The sequence below is a fragment of the Tursiops truncatus genome, chromosome 4 (assembly GCF_011762595.2).
Source record: "Tursiops truncatus isolate mTurTru1 chromosome 4, mTurTru1.mat.Y, whole genome shotgun sequence".
NCBI classification, from domain to species: Eukaryota; Metazoa; Chordata; class Mammalia; order Artiodactyla; family Delphinidae; genus Tursiops; species Tursiops truncatus.
The window spans coordinates 24,218,186-24,229,995 of record NC_047037.1 but is presented as its reverse complement, the minus strand read 5'-3'; the positions used below and the strand labels follow the sequence as shown (position 1 = coordinate 24,229,995).

Here is an 11,810-nt window from a genome sequence, read left to right as displayed (position 1 = left end):
TACTCTCCTAATAAGCACAGCAGCCTTGCAGGCCTTCGAGGATGGCAACGACGCCAGCTGAACGGGCAACTGAGGGGGAGCAGAATAAGCCACCCCAGAAGGCGTCACTTGGGCTTGTGGATCATCTCAGCCTGAAGACAATCAGGGCCCAGCGGGCTCAGGTAGAGCTTTTTACCTCCCCTTTAACTCCTAAAAGAATTTAGAGAGGGGGTCTGTACCAGGAAGAGAGCTATGGCCAGAGAGAATTTTTATATCCAAAAGACTCATCTGCGTGGTGAGGCAAGCATTTGTTCCCAAACGTTGGCTCTTCCCATCTTCCTGTGAATTGTCTTCCTCCTCTTTGAAGCCCCAGATCCCTACTCCCTTCTCCTTAGCTCAGGATGCTATAAAAGCCTCAATTGCCTGACTGCGGGGGTGTGTCATATTTTTATGGGGCTCCCATATGTAAGAAGTTTGTTTTTCTCCTGTGAATCTGTCTTACGTCAATTTAATTATTAAACCAGCCAGAGAACCTAGAAGGGAAGGAGAGAAGAGTTTTCCACCCTATGCAATCCCTGACTGTATCAAGAGTCATCTCTTGGGCTTCCCTGGTGGCGCAGTGGTTAAGAAGCCGCCTGCCAATGCAGGGGACACGGGTTCGAGCGCTGGTCCGGGAAGATCCCACATGCCGTGGGGCAACTAAGCCCGTGCGTTGCAACTACTGAGCCTGCGAGCCACAACTACTGAAGCCCGCACTCCTAGAGCCCGTGCTCCGCAACAAGAGAAGCCACCGCAATGAGAAGCCCGTGCACCGCAAGGAAGAGTAGCCCCCACTCTCTGCAACTAGAGAAAGCCCGCGTGCAGCAACGAAGACCCAACACAGCCAAAAAAAAAAAAAAAAAAAAAAGTCATCTCTTCATTTCTAGCAGGCGCAGACCGTTGGGGGAGGGTGGAGGGGCAGGGCTGGCTCTTGGTCAAGGTTTCACCAGGAAAAGGATGCACTTGGAGACCAAGACCAGCTCTTGATGCAGTTCGTATCTCTGGATCCAGTGGTATGAAAAGCAGACAATTTGGAGTGATTTGGTGGGTGACGTTGCATGGTCACGGGGGCTTGGAGGGAGCAGTTATTTTTTCTTCTTTTGTTCAGGCAGCAGCTGTGGCTCCCAAATGCATTGCCTGCTGGGGATCTAGAACTTGATGATTCACAAGTTTTGTGAGTTGGTGCTTTTCGAGCTGGACAGTGGTCTCGGCCGTGCACGTGGTTATAGCCTGAGGATTGAGAATTAGGCACAAATGAGGGCAGCATCCTCATCACCTCTGTTACTTCTTAGCCATTGTGTGGTTCCTTGTTGCCCCAGCAAGCAGGATGCCAGGGACGCACCCTCCGGCCCCTGCCGTCACAGCTTGCCCTTCTCTTCCCCTTCCTTAGACTGTTCCCCCCGCTCCACATTCCCAGCTTGTACTGCCCATCCCAATCACCACTTCCCCTTTGATGATTTTCTGCAACTGGGTGCTATTGCTTCCTCCTCCAAAATCCCTTTCATCTAGTGGTTTGCAAGCTTGGCTACACAACAGAATCATCTGAGAAGCTTTAAGAAATCCTAACGTTCAGGCCACAGCCCAGAGCAGTTAAGTCAGGATCACAGGGGGTGGACCCAGGCATCAGGAGCTTGTAAAGCTCTCCCGGTCCCTCCAATGTTCAGCCAGTACTAGTACCATAACACTCGTCTGATCACTGTGAACCGCATGAAGCTGAGGTACATCTGTCTGGTTTTCTGCCCCTGGTGCTGGGGCATCAAGGGTTCTTAGCGCATCTTGACAGACTTGTGCTAAGTCTGCCCGCAGCCTGGTATAATTGGGGAAGAAGTCATGGTCTTTGGAACTATACGGTTCTGGGTTCAAAACTCCCCTCTGCCATGAATCAACTGCGTGACTTAGGCCAAGACTTAACTTTCTCCCAGGTCCACGCACGTAAAGCGGGAGTTGAAATGTGATGCTCCCAGGGTGGTTGTGAGGATAAAATAAGATACTGTATCTGGAAAAGCGAGACCCATATCAAAAGGTCAAGTAATATTTGTTTCCTTTTCTTCCTTTTGTCATTTTCCCTTTTTCCCTTTAGGCATGGTGCCAGGTACAACCAAGCTCTACCAAGCCATGACTGAATTCAGTTCAGTTCTGTTAAGTCAGCATATCCTGAATGCTGGCCATCTGCAAGATAATGAGTGGACAGTGGGGTTTCAGGGAGGGGGACCTGGTGATTTTGGTTAACTGAAGGCTGCCTGTAGACCAGGAAAAGGATGGGTGAGTTTCACAGTATGACTGCATTTCTTAGGCCACATCCTGAAGTAGGGGGCATTTGAATCTGATCTCTTGTGTTTGGTCCTTGCTGAGCTGCTCTCCTCCCACTGACCAGTTCCCAGTGGGGAGGGGGCACAGAGGAGGATGATGATCTGCAAAGAAGCTGCCTCCTGTAATGCCAAGGTGCAGATGGCCCAATCCCCTCCTTTACCTCCAGGCTGGCTTGGTGGATCTCCCCTCTCCTCTGTACTCGCTGCTAAAACGAATCAGTCTGCCTGTTGAGGTGATGCAATGAACCAAGATGTCTTTGAATTCATGTGCTGTCTGGACTCATCATTAGTCATCTGTGCCATCTTGACTGAACCCATTAATGATGTTGACACTGGCAATTCCTAACTTGGATTTTCAGCAGTATATTGTAAGCCTCTAATAAATGTTTGTGAAACTGAAGGAATGACAGGTTGATGGACAATATTTGGGAAGACGATGGAACCTTCCATAGGCAGGTGTCTTATCCTTGCAACCTCCCCAAACCTAGCCTAACGGCTGCCCACGCTCAATGATAAACACACCTCAAGGCTTCTCAGCTAATCTCACAAGTACTTCAAGAGTGTGCTTCAGAATCATCCTTTGAACATCAGTTATCCTTGAACTGTGCTACGTATCTCCACACACAGGGATAAGAGATTGGGGCAGCACTATGAGTAAATGAGAATACAGCACAGAAGGTGGTTTATTTAGAAACAAATCCCTGAAGTGCTCCTTTCAAAAACACTGGAATTGATCAAATAATCTACCTGTTTCATTTATTTTGTGTGAGCATTGCTCTTATAGCCTTTGTCCTTCTGTTCCAATCTGGAAGGAGAGGGGTAAGGAAGAGGGAGGGGAGAGAGATCAGGTGAGGGAGGGCATATCTTGGCAGGCAGGCCATCAGAGTGGGCAGTTTGGAAGTCTCTGGTATGAGCTGACACTGCGGTCACAAGCAGAACTTCTCCTCCTCAGAAACCTCAGTTCTGCTCTGAAGGCCTTTAACTGATTGAATCAGGCCCGCCCAGGTTAGCTAGCCTAGTCTCCTTTAAAGTCAGCTAATGATGGATGTTAAGCATATCTACAAAATATGCATTCATAGTAACACCTAGATTAGTGTTTGAATGACTGGGGATTATATCATAGCCGAGTTGACAAGCAAAGCTATCACAGCTGAGGAGAGGTAGGGCCGTCGTACACCACCACTAGAACAGTAACGGTAGAAATCGATGTTTCTCTGAGCTAGTTCCCTGTCCCTGGAATGCCAGAGCTTCTTGAATCTCCGTGAGGGCTCATCCAGGCTCTTTTCACGGGTGTACACTCTGTCTATCCACTGAATGTAGCACTTAGCCTCTGTCCGATTCTCTCTTTCTTCTTATTGTCAGTGGTGCTCCCCAGGGATTGAGTGAGGATCATCTGTGACGCCTTTTGAGGAAAAATATGCTTGTCCTCTTGGAGATTCTGACACGGTCCTTTTGTGGGGAGGGCATATCAGAATTTCTTTGCAGGAGTTAGAGAGAGGTGATGAAGGTCATGTGGCATTTGAGAAACTCTTCAGTGAAGCTGTGATGCACATCTCATCCCTCCAGACACACACCTCCAGCCTGGACATTTTCCTTAAACTTCAGATTCTTGTAAACCTCTGGAGAGCTCCATGAAGCTCTACATGGGAACCTCAGGCTCAGCATGTCCAGAGCTGAATCCACTGGCTTTTCCTCGTTCCTCCTCCTAATACCCTCAGTGAATGGAGCCATCAACCTATTGTCACCTAAGCCTTAAACCTGGGATCGTTCTGGGCTTCCTCACCTTCCATAGCCAATCAGTTACCAGCTTCGTAGATTCTCACTCTGAAATCCATCTGGAAGATGCGCCCTCTCCGTCCTCCTTGATTCCACCTGAGTTAGGCCTCTTATCATCTCTCTCCTGGGCTAGTAAAATAGCATCCTAACTGGGTTATTGCACCAACTCCCAGTCTTACTTGCACTCTGTCTCCTCACAATACATGTAGTTTTCTTCCCTGTTTAAAATATTTCAGTAGCTCCCCATTCTCAAAGGATCATGACCCAGACTACTTCATTTGATCTACATCTCCAGAATGATCTCTTATTCTTCCATTTTCTCACACTCAAACACATAAACAAGCCCCACGTGGAATAATTTATAGTTTCTCTAATGTGCCAGGCTGCTTCATACCCCTTTGTCTCTGCCCAGGCTGTTCCGTTTGATTGGAATGCCTTTTCCATATTCTAATGATCCACCACACCTCTTGCCCCACGGGCCAGCACCCATCATGTCTGCTTGGTCATATCCTCTCATCTTTCAAGACTTCACTCAAATGTTAGTTCCTCCTTGAAGCCTTGCTTGACCATACCTTCACTCCCCACCCCCATCTTGAAGCCAGAGCCACTCTAAGAACAGATCATAAATGAAAATGGTATCATTGTTAAAACTAAAAGTAATGCAGATAAACCAAAAGGCTCTCTTGATTCAGTCCTCCTATTCCCACTCCTCTTTTTGTTATCAGTCTGCTGTGGATCACCCCAGACTGTTTTTTCACTAACAATTTATCTTGAAAATATTTCCATGTGAATGCATATGTATGGGTCCATCTCTACATAGAGTATAACTAATTGCTGCAGAGTATGGGTATAATACAGTTTAGTTAACTCTTCTGCTATTTTTTTTTAACCTTTTAAAAGGAGTTTTATTGATGGTGTGCTATGCAGGCATTAACATTTCTCAAAAAATTTCAAATAGAAAGAATTAAATTGCTTTGCTTAGCAATCTTTTTTCCACTACTTTATCTTGTTTTTTTGAATTTTATTTTATTTATTTTTGTATACAGCAGGTTCTTATTAGTCATTAATTTTATACACATCAGTGTATACATGTCAATCCCAATCTCCCAATTCATCACACCACCACCTCCAACCATCACCGCTTTCCCCGCTTGGTGTCCATATGTTTATTCTCTACATCTGTGTCTGTATTTCTGCCCTGCAAACCAGTTCATCTGTACCATTTTTCTAGGTTCCACATATATGCATTAATATACGATATTTGTTTTTCTCTTTCTGACTTACTTCACACTGTATGACAGTCTCTAGGTCCAACCACGTCTCTACAAATGACCAAATTTCACTCCTTTTTATGGCTGAGTAATATTCCATTGTATATATGTACCACGTCTTCTTTATCCATTCGTCTGTCAGTGGGCATTTAGGATGCTTCCATGACCTGGCTATTGTAAATAGTGCTGCAATGAATATTGGGGTGCATGTGTCTTTTTGAATTATGCTTTTCTCTGGGTATATGCCCAGTAGTGAGATTGCTGGATCATATGGTAATTCTATTTTTAGTTTTTTAAGGAACCTCCATACTGTTCTCCATAGTGGCTGTATCAATTTACATTTCCACCAACAGTGCAAGAGGGTTCTCTTTTCTCCACACCCTCTCCTTTGTTGTTTGTAGACATTCTGATGATGGCCATTCTAACTGGTGTGAGATGATACCTCATTGTAGTTTTGATTTGCATTTCTCTAATAATTAGTAATGTTGAGCAGCTTTTCATGTGCTTCTTGGCCATCTGTATATCTTCTTTGGAGAAATATCTATTTAGGTCTTCTGCCCATTTTTGGATTGGGTTGTTTGTTTTTTTTTAATATTGACCTGCATGAGCTGTTTATATATTTTGGAGATTAATCCTTTGTCCAACTTTTCTGCTATTGATGGACATTTTCCCCCCAGTATTTTGCAATAACAGTGTCACAATGAATATCATTTTGTTCACTTTCTTGTGCATAAATGCCAAGTATTTCTTTTCTACAGGGATGCCTAAAAGTAGAAGTCTGGATAGAAGGTATACATATTTGATTCTACATTTCTTGATATTTTTTTTATTTGGTAGTTTTTTCTTTCTTTTCTCATGCATCAGTAAAAGTTCTTTGTATATTTTGAAGAATGATCCTTAGTCGCACAAACAAAAAGTATATATATATATATATATATATATATATATATATATATATTTCTCCACTTCATTTAAAAAATTTTGCTTATTGTGTCTTTAATTATAAGAAATTTTGTATTCTTATGTAGTCAAATGTATCATTCTTTGCTTTTGGTTTGTATCTCTCTCAGGAAGACCATCCATATGCCAAGGTTATTTACATATTCTATTTTATACTTTGTGTTATTCTGTAGCTTTATTTTTTACATTTAGCTGTTAAAGTTACTTGGAATTTAATTTTATGATGTTTGAGGGTATTGCCTAATTTTCTTTCTTTTTCCAAATTGAAAGTCTACTGGTCCATACTATTTAATGAATAATATTCTATTCATCCATGTCCCCAAGTTGAAATGACATTTTTTATGTATTAAGTTTCTAAACATATTCATGAGTCAACTTCTGTCCTTTGTAGTAGATTTTCTTGATCGCTTTGCTTATTTCCGGGTCAATACTACACTGTTTTGGTTACTATAGCTTTATCGTATGCTTTGGTACCTTATAAGGAGAAATTATTTTTTAGCTGTCTGTCTCTACTTGATATGGGCTGGATGGGACTGAGTCACATGTCTTTGAATTTTAAAGATCTTTTACATAGTTTGCATCCATGTGTGTTGAATGATGCAAATGATTAAACCAGAAGCTATTGGTGCTATTGTTGCTATACTTTGTATTCTCAAGGTCTCAAAGATTGCAATGTAAAATAGCTTTTCCAGTCCTTACTTCCTATTGCAACTCAGTACCTTAATGTGTTGCTTCATAGGAATCTTCTTATTATTATTTTGAATAAATAGTGCTTTTACAGTGTACAAAACCCAAAAGCTGCAAAAGTGAGAAATCTCTCTTTAATTCTTAAGAGGCAATCATACTACCAATTTCTTCTTCAACATCCAGAATGACAGCACACCATCTGTTCTGCACCTTGCTCTTTTTGTTTAACAATATATCTTGGAGATCATTCCGTATCAGTACTTATGGTGCTGTTTCATGAGATGGCTGTGCCATGTTTTATTTAACCAGGATGGCAATTCAGTTGTTTTAATAAATATTCTTTATATGTATACAATTCTCAAATAACTGGAATAAAAATTTTGCTTATGAAATTGGTGAGTCAAAGCGTATTTGAATTTTCAGCTTCCATTTATATCATTAAGTTGTCCTCCAAGACATTTCCAGAAACTTCATGAATGAAGACCGTGATGGCATTTGCCACCAGGCTTCAGACTTGCTCAGACGTGTGCCGAGTACCAGGGAGAACACTACAGAGACGTTAGCTGGGACCCTGACAGTGAAAGGAACTCTGTGTGTGTGTGTGTGTGTGTGTGTGTGTGTGTGTGTGTGTGTGAGTGTGATGTATACACGGTAAGAAGTTCAAGGAAGAACCTTAGGTGAATTAATTAGGGTCCTGTTTAAAGCTCTAATAATGAATGCAAGCATTAATGGTTTGAATAAAGCTCCTTTGCCTTCATTATTCATTAGAAACTGGCAGTAAATAATAGGTTTGAATTCCACCATCCTGATGCTGCTAATCAAAGCACAGAGCATTTCTTAAGATCATAAATTATTATTCTTCACAACAGGAGCAGAAAGGGAATTTGGTTTTATGAATTGGTAACTGGGACACTAGCTAGCCTCTATTCTCGTCTTGGTCTGATCCAGAGGGAAAGAGGCTGGTTATCACATCTTGAAGCTGGAACCCTGTCCAATTGGGCGGGACACACATTTCCTCAAACTCACAATATCATACCTACCTGGAGTCAGCTGGGATAAGTGGTCCAGTCCAGATTAAACAGCCCTCATTCTCCTTGTGGGTAATGGTTCATGATGTTCAGATGCAAAGAGATTTTTTTCCAAGCAGGAAGAGGGCTTTGCCTGTGGGCCAGGAGGCTATTTTTGGTCTGCCCTCTTAGCTAGTTGGTACTGGGTGTAGACGGTGTACCTTCCCCTACCCCCGCCCCGCCCCCCGCCTCATTTCCATCCAGTGTGTCATATTTCTCTACCTTCTCTCCACTCCTTCCCTCACTAATGTTTGTCTGTTTTGGGGGGATCTTCTCCTTCCCTGATGTGTCTTTCTCCATGCAGAGGAAAAGAAACAAAACACTGAGTTCTCATCCCTCCCTTTCACATGATAAAGGCAGAAATAAGATGAATCCTGTCTCCCGCCTTTCCTTCCGTCCTTTCTCCTCTAGCACCTCCTCCCCTGTTTTGGAATTTTCTGGTCCCCTGCAGTGTGAAAGGAGGAGGTGCTCCCTCTGCCTGACTCCGCCTTCCCTTCTCACATCCTCCCAGCCCGCTGTGCTCTCTCCACGTGTCACTGACTAGGCCAGTAGCCCCCATGGCTCTTCCTGGCCCAGGGGACCCCAGCATCGCCCTTACATCACTTTTCAGTCCGCCTTCACCTGGCACTTCGAGAGCAAGGGCTTAGCACTGCCAATTGCGTAGACAGTAGAAGATGGCTTTAAATACATAAATAAAACAATGGTGCTTTTTAACAAAATTTTATTAGGATTAAGTCAAATTAGAAAACTTCCTGCTTTGCCATTTGCCATATTTACCCGGAATGACCATGTTATATTTAGCTGAGTAGAAAACAATTTATGTCCCTGGATTCTACTGTTTGGAAAGCAAGAGAATCTGCATAGTAGCGTGCCCGGCACCACCATGGTTCATGTCTAAAGCCAAATAACTGGTCAGCAAAGCCTATGTTACTTCCAAGCTTTGGGCCCCAGGAAGGTGTCATTCCTACCTACCTCCAGGCACAGACTCATCAGAGCCTGGGCACCTGTGACTGGGGTCTGCTTTTTTAGGAGTCTGATATTAACATTTGCATTTCAAGAGAAGCTGTGTTTGAGGTATCTTAATGGCTTAAAAGTTGCGCAGCTAAATTAAAAGCTATTGCGTTGGTCTCCCCGCCATGGGCCATGAGCCGTGCCTTGTAAAAATGCTCCTGATGCTGCGTCCTTGTCTCCTCCGTGTGGTCTCTGCGCATCCTCAGCCCCGATGCTCTCGCTCCTGCCCCTGCACTTCTGTCGAGCTGTGAGAGTTGGAATTGGAGGACAGGTCAGGGTTCCTGTCCCGAATCCTGCTGCGTGCAGAGGAACCTGTGCTAAGGAATCTCATCACTCAGCAGACAGAGGGACCTGCCGTGGAGCCAGGAAGTGACTCAGATGCAAGCGAGGACAGGAAGGCTGAAACATGGTATGGAGAAGAGGACCCCGCTGTCCCTGGAAGGGGTCCTACCAAGGTGAAGAGTGGCACTGCATTTAGTGCGGAGTACAACAAAGCTGTCACCCACAGCTTCAAGCAACGGGAGGAGCAACTTGAAGTGAATGCGGAGAACCGCGGGTCCCCAGGCGGCGTGGGCTCTGTGAGGCCGTCAACAGCGGTATCAAGCAAGCACTTATGTGGGCAAATATCCGTGGGTCATTTGGAGCGAGTGGGAGCCTAGGTTCTAAACATATAAAACGTCTCACTTCCTGAAGAACCGGGCATTCCCTCCAGCTTAGGAGACACACATTTAAGCTCAGAAACTCTTTTTCTGATTTTTTTTTTTTTTTTTTTTTTTTTTTTTTGCAGTACGCGGGCCTCTCACTGCCGTGGCCTCTCCCGTTGCGGAGCACAGGCTCCGGACGCGCAGGCTCAGCGGCCATGGCTCACGGGCCCAGTCGCTCCGCGGCATGTGGGATCTTCCCGGACCGGGGCACGAACCCGTGTCCCCTGCATCGGCAGGCGAACTCTCAACCACTGCGCCACCAGGGAAGCCCTCTTTTTCTAATTTTTAAACTCTCCTTAATGAAGGGAATAGAATCCCAAATCTGAGTGAAGGGCCCAGAGAGCTGCACACAGAAAAGAAACACCCTGCAGACACAGCGCATCTGTTTCATCCTCCCAGCAGCTAGACTCCTCCCTCCCTCCCCTCTGCATCCTTCCCACCCCACCCAATTCATTAATAAAAATGGCGCTGTCAAAAACTTAAATGCAGTTGCGTAATATAGAGGGATGATAATAAATTCTCATTTCTGCAGGCACCAGAGGATACACGTGATAAGGTTTTGAATCTCTCCAATTGATGCTCTTCATACATTTTCCAGCCTCTCCTCCACGCAGCCTCATCGGCTTGGCTTGATCCTCAGTGATCCCTCCATTACCTGTGATTACCTCGGTGCTGTTCACGCCCATTAATTCAGCTGGGACTGACCCGGAGTTTGCTCAAGCTTGAGTCCATAGCCTCCTAGGCCAAGGTCCCCCTCATAAATGTTTTCCTTGCTTGGAGTCTGGGGTGAAGCTTTCTGGTCCAGACCCGGCCTTGCAGGAGGGCTGCAGGGTGAGGTCGCTTGCTCCTGGTAATTCATGGCCAGTTCATCCTGGTTTACAATACATTCTACATCATCCTCTTTGAGCTGTTCCTGGTTTTGGAAAGAAAGAGAGGTCACTTCCTGATAAAAGCAGAAAACAATAGCAGTCCTACAGTGTTAGAAACTAGGATGTTTGTTTTCCTTTTTTAACTGCCCTGTCTTGTCTCAGCTGACGTTGCTGGTATGGCAGATGTCACGTTTTCCCTCCCTGTGGGTAAGAGAACATGTGCTAATTGAGCACCTCTGTGGATAAGGAAGTTAAAATAAAATGCAGTGGATTTTTTTGAATGAATACCTAATCTGGGTGAGAGGAGTTAGGAGTTTGCAGAATCCTGTGACCTCAGAGCACGGAATGATTCTCAATGTAGGTTTTGTAACACTCCTGCCTATCACAGAATTCTTAAAACTCAATGTCTGTTATATTTTCTCTAAAAAGTATATCCTCACAGCATGTTTCTTGGGATGAGTGTCACAGGGCTAAAAAGGGTTGGAAGTTACCATAGCAGATAATAGTGGAAATGAACTAGATCCGGCCACTAAAGTTTTCCTCAGACAGAACTTCCCTTAAGGAAAGGAATTAAAATCTCAACTCTTCTTCCATTGGTTTTTGGAAGACCACACAAAATTACCTGTAGAATGAACCCTGGCTAGGTGACCTCAGCTCGGTGGTTTCCAACTTTGGCCTGTCTTGGAATCACTTGGTGAAGCACAGATGCTGGGCCCCTGAGACCAGAGTTCTGATGTAGGGCCTGAGAACTTGCAGTTCTAACAAGTTTCCAAGCGATGCTGAGGCTGCCGGTCTGAGGACACACTTTGAGAACCGCTGGCTCAGGCTGTGGCGTCCTGAGCACGTCTGAGATCTGAGACGCCTTTTTCTCTGTTTAGACAAGGGGTCAGCCAGCTGGACAACCTCCAAGGGTGCCACAAACTCCAAGATTCTACTCCTCGCCAATCCCTGACACTCTGATTTACTGATAAGGATTCTAATTGCTTCTCAGCATTTTTGATTCCACCCCCTTGAGCTATAAAGCACAGGCCTGATATTCTAAATCTCGAAACACAGCACTTTGTGGGGGCACATGCCTTCTTTTATAGTTTCTAAATTCATCTTATGGTTAAAAATATTGGTCACAATAAAAAATTTG

General features: G+C 44.5%; 1 protein-coding gene across 1 annotated transcript in view; it reads right to left on the bottom strand.

The window, feature by feature from the left end:
* Positions 1-8,797: 8,797 nt before the first annotated feature.
* The window catches only part of SLC9A9 (solute carrier family 9 member A9), a 538,561-nt gene continuing 535,548 nt past the window's right edge, over positions 8,798-11,810 (bottom strand). Inside the window, exon 16 of the mRNA XM_019934313.3 lies at positions 8,798-10,716. Coding sequence (XP_019789872.2) covers positions 10,489-10,716 — 228 coding nt within the window. The 3' untranslated portion in view covers positions 8,798-10,488. The remainder of the gene's footprint in view (positions 10,717-11,810) is intronic.